This window comes from Bison bison, unplaced genomic scaffold (genome assembly GCF_000754665.1).
Source record: "Bison bison bison isolate TAMUID 2011002044 unplaced genomic scaffold, Bison_UMD1.0 scf7180017864302, whole genome shotgun sequence".
In the NCBI taxonomy this organism is placed as follows: Eukaryota; Metazoa; Chordata; class Mammalia; order Artiodactyla; family Bovidae; genus Bison; species Bison bison.
Genome location: NW_011494874.1, coordinates 7,008,952 through 7,025,640, shown reverse-complemented (window position 1 = coordinate 7,025,640; position 16,689 = coordinate 7,008,952). Strand labels below are relative to the sequence as shown.

Genomic DNA, 16,689 nt, shown 5'->3' with positions numbered 1-16,689 from the left:
TATTCATTTGCATTATTCCATGTCTGCCTATAATATCCTTAGTTAACAAAACCAAGGATCATCACAATATGAGCGAAAGTTGATTTTTTTCAGCTTGTTTTCCTGTTTTTTTGCAGTTGTACTATGTCTGCATTGTCAGAACATATACCTATTATATACTCTATCATCTTCATAACCCTTGGTGAGACTCAGTTCTGCAAATAATTATCTATTTACTGCTCACTGTCAGTTCTTACAGTGATGTTTCTTTAGTCATTTGGTGTATCTGAGACTTGCTTTCTAGTAGATTCTTACTCCTTTCCCTCATTTCTATGTTGATAACACTTTGAAGTCTTTAGACTTGAAATTTAATTGAGTATAGACTCTTTGGTTTGTATTTTCATTCCTTGAGTCTTAAATATGTTACTTCCCTTTTTTCCTGGCATAAAGTGTTGCTGTCAATGTGATGACAATTGTGATTTTACTTTCCTTGCAGAATATCTTCTTTTTGGCCTGGAAGCACAAAGAATATTTTCTTTTATTGTTAATTTCAGTAATTTTACCAGACTAGGTTGTATGTTAGAGCTGATCATCCTGGGTTGATTAGTATGTGGGTGTGATCTTTCATTTTGTAGTTTCACATTTTTTTTTTTTTTAAAGTTCAGGAATCTTCTCTAATTAAATCATTTAGACTGTCTTGAATGCTGTAAGGAAATTAATAGGAGATTACTCTGGTGGTTGGATAAAGTTGATAAAATTTAGAAGGCATTCCTTTTAGTATTTGATAGTACTGTGTGTTTTAGTTATTATACTCAATCTGTTTAACTGTAGTTGTCAAAATCACCTTTTTTTGGTGTTTTGAATATGGGCTATTATGGTTGCACTGAAATTCCATTCAGGAAACTCTTTTTAATGATTACAGACACATTAAGAGAATTGATTGGTACGAAGAAATAACAAGCACATTCATTTATTTTGAAGTTTTTTTGTTAACTTAGGATATAGACAGTGAAGATATATATCAGTACTCTGTCAGGAAAAGTTAAATTTAAAAATTTCCCAATAAATTAATAAAGAGCATTTGCATAAATGGAGTTTGTGTATGTAGAATGATAGTGGGTAGATACTTGCTTAAATTTTCCAGTCTAATGTGGTGTGTATGTGTTTAGAATATCCAGGCTCAAAACAAAACTACTTACGTAAATTGTCAAATTTTAACAGACATCGTTTATCTGAATAGCCATTTCAGATGTTGCAGACTACCTTACAGCTTTTATCAATCTCTTTCTTTACTATATCTATAATATAGTTTTAAGGAACTATAGAATCCTGAAAACTGTTTGTTTTAAATATTTTTCAATTAGTAGATTAAAATAGGTTATTCTTAAGAGTTTGAAATTACATACCACCCCCATACACTGTTAGCATTAAATAGCATTTTTAGTCATTGATGATTTATACCACTGGAACTTCAAATATTTTCTAGCAAGTAATTGCATGGATCATGTTGCTTATTGCTTCCTCTTCCAAGTTAAGAGATAAATAGAATTGAGCACTTATGAGTCCTTTATTTAAAGTTTGGAGTAAGTAGGAATTTGAATAGCATCTTTGCATAGAAAGCTTTCCTCAGTGAAAACATTGTCAACTTTTCCAGGATTATAATTTTGAGTGTTGCTTTGTTTTATAGTGAAAATGCCTCGTGTAAAAGCAGCTCAGGCTGGAAGACAGGGCCCTGCAAAGAGACGTCTTGCAGAACATTTTACAGCCGGGGAGATAATCACTGATATGAACAAAAAGGAATGGAAACTGGGGTCTCCCATTGGCCAAGGTGGCTTTGGTTGTATATATCTTGGTAAGTATTCTACTACTTCTGATTGTCAGTCCAAAGATTTACAAGTTTGTTATCAAAATATTTCCTTAATTGCAGATTTTCCAGGATGCTCCTAATAGTCTACGTCAACATAATATTATTAGGCAAAAATACCTCTCTGACGTGGGAGTGGAGAAGATGGTTGATTTAATCACAGTAGAAATAGAGGATAAAACATCTCTAGTGTTGCCCGTAGTGAGCATAGGCTTTATATTTCATAGATATTCTATATGATGTTAATCTCCTTTGAGACCCAAAAAAAGCCATATCTTTCTTTCCCCACCTCCACCCAATTAGGATACATTCCGTTTGTTTAGTGTAATTTGGAGATTTTTTCATATCTTTAATAGGTATGGATATTTTTTTCTTTCTCTGCAGCCTTAATAGTCATCATGGTGGAATTTAAGAGAATGACCTAAAAATTGCATATTAAGTCTGAAATGTGCTATTTAATTAGCACATTATTTAAATTTTAGGGGACCCATTGTGGAACCCTGAGATACTATAAGTTAGCTAATTTGTTCATTTGAAAAACATCTTACCTGATTGCTTCTAAAGCTGTTTCTCTTAGAATATTAGTATTGATACAGTGCATTTAATGATTGCTTTTGATATTTCTCTCTGACTTTTCTATTATATATTCTTAGTCCTCTAAACTTTATTTATTAAATTTCTGTATGAGGTTTATAAAATCTTGTTTTTAAAAACTTTCTTTTTCTTTCAAGCAACATCTTCCTGACAATACTACTATTAATACTAGATTAGCATCGTGTGAAAACTTGTTAGAAGTGCACACTCGAGTCCCACCCCAGACCCACGAATCAGCAGCTACAGGGAGAAGGTATATCCCTGTGACTGAAAAAGCCCTGCAGGTGGTGCAGGTGGTGCAGGTAGATGCCTGGGAAAGTTTGAGAACCGCTGACATAGATCAAAGAGCAGCTGCTCTTAGTCAAGAGGGGTCTAACCCAGCCAGGACCAATGAGTTGTAGTTGGTTAGCTGCAGTCTCTAGAGGTATGTTCATGAAACATAGTTTGAAAACCAGCACTTTACTGTATTTTATAAATACTGTGTCTCTAGATCAGTGGCACCTGTCTTAGGGGAAATAAATTGTTCCTTTAGTTTTATTCAGAACCAAACCCATCCCAGGGACCTAGACTATCTGACTTAAACTGAAAGCCTTCCTAAGTCATGAAAGGTTAGTAGCTGTAGCTAGCCAGGTCTGTATTTTTGACAATTCTGTAAGCTCGCTCTACTACAGAATGTGTATACTGAAGACTTCCTATGTTAGGAATGGGAACTTATCTTAAAGCAAGTAAATTCTTCACTTTGTGTTAGTTAAGTTGCTTTTGGCAAATTTGCAACTTGCTTTGCATGTGTGCCACCTGTTTTATCTGTATTGGTATTTCTCATCAGAAAGTGCCATCTAATAGTATTTTTAATAATCAATGGTTTGACAGATTTCTGTAATAAAGCTTTCACTTTTTAAAAACTAGATTGATCTGGAAAAGGAGTTTGCTTCAGTATTGCACTCTCCACTTTATCTCTCTCTGCCCACTGACCCCAAAACAGCCATTTTCAACATCACCAGCAGTTTCTGCTGACTGACGGTTTTCTGCTAAAAGACTGCTTTTTTGTTTAGATGCTTCCTGCAGCGTTTGATACGGTTTACCTTCCTCCTCATAAACGCGGCTCCCGTTGCCTTTCATAATACACACCTTCACCTGTGGTCTCCCTCCTACCTCTTGACGTGCTCAGTCATCTTTGTAGCTACCTCGGTGCTCTCAGCTCACTTTGCCTTCTGTGTAGTCTCTTTGAGTGATCTCATCGAGTCTCTTGGCTTCTGTTGTCTCTTTTTGTTGATTTCCATATCTTTTATTAGTAGCCAAGGACTTACTTGGTCCCTTGAGTCCAAGCCCATAGTCAGTAACCTACAAGGGATCTCTGGATGACCCACAGGCATGTCTAAAATGTATATCATCCTCTTCCATCTTGTGATTCTGTCAGGATCAAGAGAGGATGATCTGATTGAATGACACCCCTCAAGCGAGATCCTGGAAAGCATTCTCAAGTGTTATTACTCTAATCTTCCTGGTATTTCAGCTGGTGCTGTTGCTTCAGCTATGAGACTTCTCAGATACATTCATTTCTCCCTCTCTTTTGCTGGTTCTGCCTGGGTTCAGGTCATTTTCACGTCTTGTCTGGATTCTCACTATAGCAGTGAATTTTCTCTGCTCAGCCCTGCCCTCTTGCATCCTGTTATTCACATTGTGGCTTGAGTGACCTACTCTGTTTCTTTGATGCTTCTCCGATGGCTCCCCCAGGGACCTTAGGATGAAGTGCCAGACTTTGAGAATGGCATCCCAGGCCTTCCACGCAGTCTGGTTCCTATGTAACTTTTTTCTTCATCCCTTTTATTTCCTCGGAATCTATCTTTGACTAGCATGCTGCCCTTTGCCTCTTGATCTTTGTAGGTGATGTTTCTTTTGCTTTATTTTTCCAAAGCTGACCTTAGGGCAGGTGGTATCTGATTACAGTGCTCCTCTGTTAACCCTTTCATAGTGTGTTTCACACTGCACTGAAATTTTGTTTTTCCCAAAATAAATATGTCCTCCTTGGCAGTGAAACAACTCTTCTTATTGTTTCCTGGTATCTGGCATATTTTTCGGTATATGTTTGAATGAATTATCGAACTTCCCTTTCCCCCTTTGAATTGTGCAGTATTTTGGGGATACTATCCTCATTTTAACACTTTGTGCATTAAATCCTTATTTTAAAAAATTTAACTTTGCTCTGTTATTAATTCAGCGTCTGGGTGATGTAGTCACCCAGCAGGAGTGTTCCTTAAGGAGCCCAGACTTACTCTTTTGCCCATTTAGCCATTTGTATGGCTTGGTGTTCCTTCTGTTGTCTGAAGTATTTTAGCTACAGCCTTTTCACAGTACTGCTGCTTTCCAGCTGATTGGTGTCTTCTCCGTTTCCTTTGCCTGTCCCTCTGCATCTCTTCAGCTTCTTATGTGAGAATGCCTTAGGGCCCAGTCCTAGGACTTCTTCTTTCCTCTGTCTATACTCATTCCCTAGGGGCCCTTCCAGTTTCATGACTTTGAATGAATAGCATTTCTGTGTTGACTCTCAAATTTCTTTATCCAACTTGGACCACTCTTCTGAACTCAGGACTTGTACGTCAGCTGCCTGTTTAACACCTGAACTTGGATGTTTAATAAGCATCTCAAACTTAAGATACCCCAAAACACCAGCTCCTCCTGCAGTTTTCTGTCATAGCAAGTAGCAACTTCCTCTTTCTGGTTGCTCAGGCCAAAAACCTGGAGTCATCCTGGCCTCTCCCCTCCACCCTGCCTTACCCTCTGCATCTAATTCATCAGCAAATCTTGTTGGCTCTTCTTTGAAAATATGTCCACAATCCGACCACTTATCACCGCCTTGTGTGCTGCTGCTCTGGTTCACGCTGCCACCATTCCTCACCCAGCGTATTCTGATAGCCTAACTAACTCTCTGCTCTGCTCTTACTGTCCACCCTCCGTTCTCCACAAAGCCACTCGCAGAATTCTTTAGAAAATCAGTCTGAGCTTACCATTTCTCTTCTCCAGCTTCCAGTGGCTCGCCGTTGCATTCATAGCCACAGCTTTAGGTCGCCTGTCTTTGTATTTGTTCTCTGCTGCTTTTCTGATCTGTGCTCTGTTACTTTGCACCTCACTTGTTCTTCTCCGGGCACATGTAGGCCTTTGCACTGGACTGCCTGGAATGTTCTCCCAGATTATTTCCATGGCTCCGTCCCTCACTGTCTCCAGACCATTGCTCTAGTGACACCCTATCACTGAGTTTCCTTTTACTAACTTGCAACTCTCTACCTTCCTTTCCTGCTTAATTTTTCTTTCTCTTGCACTTACTGCCATCAAATATACTTTATATTTTAATCGTTGTCTGTGTCCAACTACTGAAATGTTAGCATCATAAAAGTAGAGATTGTTTGCTCCTGTTCATTGCTAAATCAATTTCTTAGAAACTGGCATGTAATAGCTATCTGGTAAAAAATATGTGTTTAATGAGCATGGCAAACCTTATTTTCCTAATTCAGCATTTTAGGGCAACTATGCTTCTTATTTGCACAAAATAATACGACAGCCACATTAAAATTACTCTGGATGGCATTTCAAAGGTCTAGTGCCAATATCCTGAGCCACTGTTCTAGAGAAGTTACCTTTACCCCAAACGAGTGCTTTTTAGAACTTTAGCTCCCTCTCTTCTTACCTTCCTACCTAATGCTACTTCTTAAAAGGATTCCCTAGTTTGTTAAATTTAAGAAATTGTATTAGTTATCATCCTCTTGGGAATTCAGAGCATATATTAGCATATCAAAGACCAAGAGTACTTTTGAATTAAAGAAATCTTTAACTCAGTTTTCCATACTTAATTGATGATCACATTGAAAATAGCAGCAATTGTAAGATGACTTCCAATTTCGGACATGTTAAATTGTGGGAAAAAAGTCTTAAAATTGATGGAAGTAGGCAGTAATGATATCCTGAGACACATATTTGGGAACTGAAATTTATTCTACCAAAAGGTTATAGATATACAGATCTAAATATTAATAAAGGGTTAGTAAAAGGCTATAATAGTGCTACTTCTTGTTCTGATATTATATATGTCACTTTTTCAAACAGCTGATATGAATTCTTCAAAATCCGTGGGCAACGATGCACCCTGTGTTGTAAAAGTGGTAAGGAAATATTTCTAGCTCATTTTTTTCTTTTCTGTTGATTTAGTTGTATTTATTTTGTAAAACATTCTTTTTAATAACTAGAATTAATTAAACCATAAGGTACTGCATTTTTAATAATGATTCATAATTATTAAGTGAGACCAAACATAGCTTTATAGTTCTAAATAATTTGAATTCAGAAGCTCTCTCCCCTCTCTTGCGTTTAGTGGCACTAGTATTTGTGGGGAAAGGAGTGAAGGCTGGAGGCTTGTGGGCGTGGGGTAGGGACACTCAGCTCCTTCGTTTTATTTCAGCTATATTCATAGTAGATGAGATGCTTCTTTATATCCTACAAGATGATACTACTTTAATGAGCTTTATTGTATTTTGTCATGCATTTGCTTCTGAACTTATACTTGGTCAGTTTTTCTTTTTATTTCCCGTTATCTTTCCTTCCCCTTTCATTTTAGGAAATACAGTTATTTATTTGTGGTCACTTTGAAACTTCTTTTTGCTACCCTGACGTTGAAATTAGTTTGTAATGGGTAAAGGCAGATAATATCTTGTCTAACATAGACATACTCTGAATAGCCAGGTCAATTTATATATTGGCACTAACAAGCATTTTAACTACTATTTGTTAGTAAGTGAAGGTGTATGCGTATGCATCTTTTTGCTTACCAGCATTTGTAACTCCCCTCTCAAAATTCTTCATTGTGTGTAAAGAACACGTTTTTGTTAAATAGAAGAAGTAACAGGGTCTCTTATTTGGGCAGATTACCACAAAGTCCCCCCAGCGCTGCTTTTTTCCCTAAAGGCTACAGATTTCTGGAATTAGAATTACCTCAAGGTTTTTTGATTGATTTATTTTACTGTCTTTTTTTAAAAAAAAGAATATATTTGATCTCGTTTGAGTTAATAACTCTTGGATCTGAGTTGTTTTTTGATTGTGTTCACCAAGTTTTTATTCACGTATAGTTTTTATAAGGAAATAGATATGAAATAAACAATTTGAATCCTTTTTGACAAGTGCATATGCCTGTATAATCCTACCTCTGTTAAAATACAGAGCATTTCTATCGTTCCCAAAAGATTCTGGTGTCATTTTCTGATCACCGTGGAGGAAACCACTTGTCTGAGTTTCCTTCCTCCCTGTGGATTGTTTCTAGAATGTCCTATAAATGGTATTTATGCAGTACATTCTGTTTTGCCTCTTACTACTTATGCTCAGCATAGTGTTTTAAAGGCTCGGGTATCTTGTTGGCATCTCAGTTGCTTGGTCAGTCTTTATGTCGTAGTATTATACGGTGGCTATATTAGACTTAGTTTTCTATTTCCTGTTGATAGATGTTTGGATTGTTTCCAGTTTTGGGCTCTTATAAGTAGACCTTCTGTAAATACTCTGGTCACTGTTTTTCTTGGATCAGTACCTAGAATTACTGGTTTATAGGGAAGGTGCATATTTAAATTTATAAGAAAGTACTAGCCAGATTTCGAAAGTGGTTGTTACTATTTTACACAGCCACCAGTACCATGTGAGAATTCCAGCTGCTCTGTGTCCCCTTTAACACTTGGAATTGTCAGGTATGTTGTTGGTTTGTTGGGACTGTGATATCAGAAATGTAGTAGTGTCTTCATAGTTTTAGCTTATATTTACTTGCTGACTGGTTGTGAGCACTTGTGCATTATGATTATTGACAATTTATATATTTTCCTTTGTGGAGCCTCTTCAGTCTTTTGTGGTCTTCTGGTACTGCCCTTCCCCCTCTTTTTGTTAATAACTAGTTTTGCTTTTTATAATTCAGTGTAAGAGTTATTCTGCATACAAGTCCTTTCTTAAATACATGTGTTGTAAATCTTTTCTCATAGTTTGCAGTTTGCCTGTTTATTTTCTGAATACTTTTTCTGCATCTTTTGAGATGAATCGTAGGATTTTCTTTTATTTTGTTAATGTGGCATTTATATTGATTGATATTTGGATGGTAAACTGACTTTGTATTCTTATCAGACACTCCAGTTAGTTACGGTGTATTATGCTTTTTGCATAATGCTGGAATTGATGTGCTAATATTTCATTAAGGATTTTTGCATCTTTGTTCATGAGGGATATTGGTTGTTAATTTTTCCTAATATTCCTGCAATGAAAGCATCTCTCATCTCCTTGTGTGGTGTCGGTGTCAGGCTTCTTGGCATACTGAGCTTGGTCTCCCCTTCTGGCCCCACAGCATCTCAAGTGTCCTGTCTTGGGGCTCATTTGCTTGTCTCCGGTCCTTTAGAAGTCACAGTCCTGTACTGCCTATTTTGTCAGATGTCTGAGGATAGTCATTTTCCTGTATTTTGTCCAGTGTTCATATTTGTTTACTGTGAGAGGGCTAATTGGATCCCAGCTATTCCGTCATGCCCGTGGGTGGAAGCAACGTGGGTAACTTTAAAGTGAGTGTGGTTGGTTTGTTTCCCCTGCCATTTCACTTTTCTTTATGCCTTTTCGTTTTGGATTTTTCTTCCTTCTCATGTATTAAATTCCTTTGAAATACTTAGTTTGCTGCTATGTCAGAGGAACAAAAGTTTGTACTATTAAATTGGGTCATTTGCATTGAATTTGCATGGAATATTATCTGTATTTGTCTTTGATACGACAAATTAAAATATTAAAATCTATGGGTAAGATGAGTTTCTTCTTAGGATCTTTAAATAGTTTCCACTGTGGGAAAAAAACAAGTCCCCTTATGAACTTGTCATAATAGTGGGGTTCAGAAAATACGGTTGCCTCTGACCACCAGGCGGCTGCTTTACCTGCACAGTTATCTCCAGGTCTCAGAGGAAAGTGCCTGAGCCATGGCTTGTAGGTGGGGCTGCTGTGTAACCATGTCTCTTTTTCTTCTGTGTAACCTTAGCTTCTTTAAAGTATGTTTTATTTTAGGCTTACAATATTCTTCACTGTGAGTAGTTCTAAGAATTTTATTTGTTAGTCAGTGTCTTTTTTGCTTACAGAATTATGAAAGAAACTGGGCAGAAACAAGTATATCCTCACTGCTTAAGGTAGCAAATTACATTTCTAAGTTAAAAGCCATTTCTCATCACCCCTGGTTCAGGCCTCTGTCTCCTGTCTCCTAATTTGGTTCCACTCCCATTCGCCCATATTACGTCTTCCCTTTATAATTAGGGCGATGATCAATATTCAGCTGATTTCTCTCTTGCATTTAATATTTCAGTAACATTTTCAATGTCCTGGTTTGTCTGTGATCCTGGAAGAATGCCATAAGCAAAATAATGTTGACTTTTTTTTCCTCTCTAAGAGCTGATTTAGTGATTGCTGTTGGTCGTCTTCCCTCATACCTGTCTTTCCTGAACTCCGTTAAACCGTGGGAGGCCCGTTCTGTATATTTCCATCTGTTTTAGTTTCACTTGGTGATATCCTTCTCATGGCACTACTTGTTTTAGTTTTTAGGTGTTAATTTTATCTCCCCAACTAGATTTTAAGGACCTTGTTTTAAAATTTGTTTTCTTTATGCCGCCCTTAAATGCCTGTTTTATTCTTTTCAAAACTTTTTGGCCATAATTGCTTACCACCTTGTAACTTCCTGATGCACCTATTTCTGTTTCTTGTCTGTGCCTTCTAGCGTAGGCCTGTCTGTGATTTGTCTTGTGATAGGCAGCGCCATAGCTCTGTTCATTACTTATCTGCAGTTCTTTTATTCTCATAGAGCTTTGTAGAAGTCAGAATGATTCATCAAATACAAACATGTGAAATGACTATCACCTCTTTGCAGTATTAAGATCAGAACTGTTTATGAACATTTGCTTTTTAAACATCAGGAGCTATTAAATACCATTTTTTTCAAAGAACAGGTCCTATTCTTTGGGGGAAACTTCGTAATTAATTACCCAAAAAAGCAAGATGTAAAACTATAATACACAGGTAATTGTATAAAATAGCTATATATAGAAAGAAAATATAGTATTTCCAGATTTTCTAAAGTGAATTGGTATTTTATCTTTAGAGAAAGAAAAAAATTATTTAAGAAATAAAGGCAAATTGATTTTTAATGTGAAATTAGACTTAATAATTTAATAGCATATCAAATCAAACAGTGGTTTCAGCTCTGGTTACACAGGATAATTACAATCTCCAAGTGCAGGGCTGGGTTATCGGTATTTTTAGTAAAGTCTCCTCAAGAAATTCTGTTATACATCAAGGTTGAGAGCCGCTGGTGGGGTCTGGCGCCTAGAGCACCGTAGTTCTGAAGTCTTCAGTGGGATCCTGTGCTCATGCCCGTGCTTATCTTTGCCTGGTATCCTTTTATTCCCTGGGGGCACCAGGTACCCTGTGCTTCTGGTAGGGTTTCCGTCTCCGTGTGGAAGCCTGGTTGGAACATTTGATTACTGCACTCGCAGTGTTAACGGGTGTGCACAAGAGCTCCAAATACTAATCCACGCATTTCTTACATTTGGTCTTGAAGTGAAGTAACGACTAACACATTTAAGACAGATGTTTAGGTATATGCTAGGTATAGTCTCCAGAGAAGGCGATGGCACCCCACTCCAGTACTCTTGCCTGGTAAATCCCATGGACGGAGGAGCCTGGTGGGCTACAGTCCATGGGGTCACTAAGAGTCGGACACGACTGAGTGACTTCACTTTCACTTTTCACTTTCATGCATTGGAGAAGGCAATGGCAACCCACTCCAGTGTTCTTGCCTGGAGAATCCCAGGGATGGGGGAGCCTGGTGGGCTGCCGTCTGTGGGGTCGCACAGAGTCGGACACGACTGAAGTGACTCAGCAGCAGCAGCAGCAGCAGCAGGTATAGTCTCTGTCCTCCTCAGTGACCGGGTCTGGTTCGCCCTTACTGACTTACGGGAGTGGTCCTGGACTCATGGTGCTAGGGCACTGGTGATGGAGACCTGAGAGGCACTCTCTGTATTTTATTTCAGGAAAGTAAACGTGCAGAGAGAAATGGTAAATTGGATAATGCAAGGAGAAAAACGTCTTTTTGTGTATTTTTTTTAAAAAATACTTATTTATTTGTATGGGGTCTTAGTTGTGGCACTCGCGCTCTTTTGGTGTGGCAGGCAAGTTTCTCTCTAGTCATGGTGCCTGGGCTTAGTTGCCTGTCAGCATGTGGGATCTTAGTTCCCTGACCAGGGATTGAACCCATGTCCCCTGCACTGCAAGGTGGATTCTTAACCACTGAACCACCAGGGAAGTCCCTCCTTTTGTGTTTCCTTGTTAACAGATTGCATAATGGATTACTTCATTCAGTCCCCCTTTGTGGTCATGTCAGTGAGCTAGTAGCAGAACTGGGGTAGAGGTCAGGCTTTGGGATCTTATATTCTAACAGTTCTTTATGTTATAGTCTGTTGCCAGCATGTACTAATAGATATCTGTAGTCTGAAGTTCTCTGGAAAGAAGTTGAAGACTGATGTTTAATTTCCTACACTGATGTTATGAGAAGTGACCTGAATTTTCAATTCATGTATCATAATTTTTCGGTAGGAAGGAGAAACTTTATACAGCTTCATTTTTAAATGGCAGCCAGTTGCTTTTAGATGGTGCCGTTGAAATATATCACATTTTAATTTTTTTTCTGTTGTCATCTTCATTTTGACACTTAGAAGTCTTAAAGAAACGTTTAGTGATATTCTAGTTAAAATGTCAGTCCCAATTTCTTTTCTAAATCTTGGCTATTATAGAGTTGGCAAAGTATTTTAGATTTGAAGTATGTTAATAAAATTTTTAGTTATGAGTTAAGGTATTTTCTTCAACAGAAATAGCTAGCTTTGGCTGGAGTGCAGTGCCAAGGAAGTAGGTCCTTTATTTTGTTATAATGGAATTTTATTGAATTAGAAAAAAGGATGAAATGAGATCAAAGAGTCTTTATTGTAATGGGACTTTCAATATAATAGCTTGATTTATATAGGTTGATTCTTATTATTATAAGTTTAATAAATTATTGCCTGAAGGAAAGCTTGAAAATTAAAGTTGATATGACATAGGTTGAAACTGAATAAATCAGAATTTTATACAGATGGTAATAAGCCAGGAATGTGTCTTAGGAAACTCCTTTCAAACCTGAGTTATGAGCTACTCTAAAAGTTAGCCTTTGGGGAGATACTTCCCAAAATTCCTCTCCTGAATTTCCATTTCTTACACTGAATCTGGTACTCCTCCTGCAGGCCTGTTCTCAGCCATGGGCTCTAAGCATTCACAAGTGTCTGTCTAGCTCCCATTGCTGCAAGGAAAAGAACTACAGGTTATGGCAGAACTTGCGGTTGTGAGTCCACAAGGTAGTGATTTGGCACACCTTAGTATACTGGTCAGTTTCTACTTCTTAATACATGGTATACAGCCCGTGTGTACCAGTCTCTTCCAAAGCTTGCCTGTAACAAATAAGGCTAGCTTATTTTCCGGTTCTGATCCCAGTGTTATGTATGTTGCTCTTTTGCTGTGGAATACTTACTCTTAGTGGCTACTGCCTGACTCTGCATATTGTCTAATCAATCTTCCTGTAAGTACTTTAGGGATTTCTATTCTTCTGAATAACAGGAAATCTGAGATACTAAACTGTGTATTTAGACTAGTTTTGTTTAAACTTTAAGGAGCAAAATTAACTTCTCTGACAGAGTATCTTGAATAAAGAAAACGTGAACATATATTAAGTATTTGCATATTTGTGGAAATCTACATATTTCTTCAAATTCTCTCTCTGATAAGGTAGTAGACTTCTCTTACCGCTTCTTCTAATGCTCCACTGACCCTGAAACTCCAGTTACACAGACATTCTGACTGAAATAACTTTGTTCCTGAACTTCTCCAAAAGAAAACAGCCCTAAAATTAGTTTAGAAATATTAGCCTCCTTATTTGAAAATTTGATACTTTTCAAAATTTTTTAGACTGTTAATAATTAAGATAATATCAACATAAACTATCAAACATTAAATACTGATCAGTTTTATTAGACAAAATTTACTATTTAGAAAGTTCACAAAATTATGTTTCCCACCATCCCAGATTTATTTAGCTAGGCAAAACTCCCAACAGGCTGATGTTTCTTATTTTTCAAGTACTTTTTTATGAATATAAGCCTCTTTACAAATAATTTTAACTGTTCATATCCCTTAAAATAAGAAATGAGTATTATAGTTCACTAACATTGGTGGAAAACAGTGTTTGTTGAGCCTCGTTTCCTTCTGAACTTTAAATTATCATGTGGGGAATAAATTGTAGGCTTCCCTCCTTCAAAATCATAGGAATGAAGACAAAGGATCTAGTCACCTGGACATGCTTGCTTGCTCTGGGGTTCCAGAACACTTGTCTTTGTGATAAGATTGGTTTCCTGCCAGTTTTGGTGTTGGATATAACTGTGATGAGAAATTGGAAAGGAATGGGATTTTGCCACTAATGGGTTAAATCAGGTGTTGAAATTTTTGTTAAATCTCAGAAATAATCTTGTAGCCCCTTGGTGAAACAGTTAACATGGTTGCTGATCTTTGCTTAAGAGACAGTTTAATAATGGTGAAAATAAGGTTAAAAAGTTTTCTTAAATTTCTGCAAAGATTAGGCTGTGTATCTGATTTTGTATCGTTTACCACATGTAGAAATGAACCCTGAGAAATACAAGACTTATGGACTCTTCTGAGACTATCTGAAACATATTCAAGCGTTTTACTTAATCTCAAACATAGTTTATAAACTGAAATATCAAAATCATACTGTTGGAAGAGGGCTTCCTAGGTGGCTCAGATGGTAAAGAATCCGCCTACAATGCAGGAAACCCAGGTTCGGTTCCTGGGTTGGGAAGATCCCCTGAAGAAGGGAATGGCTGCTCACTCTAGTATTCTTGTCTGGATAATTCCATGGACAAAGGAGCCTGTTGGGGGAACAGTCCATGGAGTCACAAAGAGTTTGAAAAGAAAAATTGATTTATTAGTGTTTTTTGAAGGTTCATTGAAAATTACTCAGTAATTTTAACTACTGTGTGTACTAATGAACTCTTTTATTTTAAGGAACCCAGTGATAATGGACCTCTTTTTACTGAATTAAAGTTCTACCAGCGAGCTGCCAAACCAGAACAAAGTAAGAAACACAGTACCCAATACAGTACACGTGTGTGTGCGCTTTTAAAGTGACCGCTGGCTTTGTTTTTTGTTTTAAGCCAAGATGAGAGCAGTATGGTTTTGTTATTTTTTACTTTACGGATTGTATTTATTGAGATTTGTGTGAAAGAATTTTGATCTCTTAATGGATTTGCTATGATAAGATTTCACTTATGTTGATAATACAGAGTTAATAAATAATATATGATTTAGGACATAGTGTTAAAAACTGAGAGTTAGCCCTAACCCATGAGAATGGCTCAGGGATCTCCAAACCTTCTTTTGAGTGGTTTCCTAAGTTCTGGAGACCATGACTTGCAGGGTTGCCGTCACGAGGAACTAGAACAGACCGCCAAGGGAGAGGGCAAGGTCTCTTCCCACTGCCCCGATCCTGCCTGTCCTCCTGTCCCCTTCCCCTGTCCCATACCCTCTCAGATCCAGGGAGTCTCCTGGTAGGCTGGTATTGGGTTTGGGAATCTTTCTAGAGGCTCTGTCTCTCCTCGAGCTTGATTTCCTGGCTGAGGACCTTTAGAATGAGGCAAAAAGTAAGACTCTGTGGAAACAAGTAAACACTTAGGTAATTGGAGATATTAATCTTAATGGCAGTACTGTGGTTTGACTTTAAAAAAAAATGTCTTTTGCAGATTTTTCATTTTAAGACAACATTTAGGGCAGGATAGCACAATTTTGTAGGTTGATAAAAATGTTTCCGTTGTAAAGTACTTTTCATTTATTGGTTATTATGTACTGTTCACTTATTTTTTGTGAATTAAGGTGGAATCTTACGCATTCTGTTCTTGAAGATATAAAAACCTGCTTATGTATAACAAAACTGAAATCACAAGCATGTGTTTTAACTTGTAGTTCAAAAATGGATCCGTACCCATAAACTGAAGTACCTGGGTGTCCCTAAGTATTGGGGGTCTGGTCTACATGACAAAAATGGAAAAAGGTAAAAACATGTGTGTTTTGTTTTTCTCCTCCCATTTTGAGCATTTATTGTTCAGTTTGATTAGTCAAGAGTTATGTACTGAGCACCTACCTGCAGTACTGCTCAGCCTTCACCTGGGTTGTGTGGAGTGTCTCCTGCCGAGATGAACACAGTGTTCTCTCTCGTCTGGGGGGCTTGTCCCAAGTGGTAGCAGCTGCCTGGAACCCAGCTGACGAGTAGGAACACAAAGCCAAAAGTGCCTGTGTTTTTGTTTTTTGTTTTTTCCCCTTAATAATGAATAAGCAAAGAGAAAACCTCATGTTGCTTATGTCAAAGGGAGCCCTCGGGCTTCAACATGGCATTTCCTGTTAGAGACATCAGCATAATCTGCCCGCCTTGATGAGGTTTCAGTCTAGCTGATGAGAAAAGCAAAGTTGTTTGAAACAACCAGAGACCAGTTTAAGTGCCAAATTGTGGGATTCTGTCTCGTGTGTGTCTTAGGAATTCAGAGAGGAGAGGACATTGTTGGCAGAGTTGAGTTGGAGGAAACCTCCAATGCTTTTGATGCATAATTGACACTTTAAAAAATATTTGATTGAATGAATAGAGTGTCATTCAGCAGTGCTGGTAGCTGAGATTCGGAGAGTCGTTTTGGTTGGAACTGGGATGTACTGGTTAGGATGCTCTCAGCTGTAGGTAAAGATAAAACTGACTCAGCTCTCTTTAAGTCACCATCAGGTGCCCCGGTTCCTTTATCTTGGCTTTGTTCTCTGTTAATTCTCCGTTGTGCAGTCTCACGGTGACTGCCCATTTCTAGACTTCACATGCAGACAGTCCCCCACAGCAGAAAATACGGTTGCTTCGCATGAGTTTCAGTTTCCTGGCAGGGAAACCATTCCCAGGGGTCTTGTGCCCGGCATTCCTCCATGTTTTCTTTGTTGGAGTTTTATCAGTGCTCATTCTTAAACCAGCCACTGGCAAGGGCAGAGTGGTCACAGCGATGAGACAGGGGAGAGGACAGAGAGCCTGAACCCGAGCGGGGCTCCGCCGGACAAGATGGAGATTAGAGGAGCTGCTGGTGGGCGGCCAGCGC

General features: G+C 38.0%; 1 protein-coding gene across 15 annotated transcripts in view; it reads left to right on the top strand.

Annotated features, from left to right (window-relative positions):
* Positions 1–16,689, top strand: part of VRK1 (vaccinia related kinase 1) — an 81,145-nt gene that overhangs the window by 32,603 nt on the left and 31,853 nt on the right. For 13 of the 15 annotated variants that reach the window (XM_010851377.1, XM_010851381.1, XM_010851376.1 and 10 more), the window contains 4 exons: positions 1,667–1,831; positions 6,533–6,588; positions 14,576–14,645; positions 15,530–15,617. In XM_010851377.1, the coding sequence (XP_010849679.1) occupies positions 1,667–1,831; positions 6,533–6,588; positions 14,576–14,645; positions 15,530–15,617 (379 nt within the window). Of the gene's footprint in view, positions 1–1,666; positions 1,832–2,574; positions 2,731–6,532; positions 6,589–14,575; positions 14,646–15,529; positions 15,618–16,689 lie in introns of those variants that run through there. The other 2 variants (XM_010851388.1, XM_010851389.1) reach the window with 2 other exon arrangements.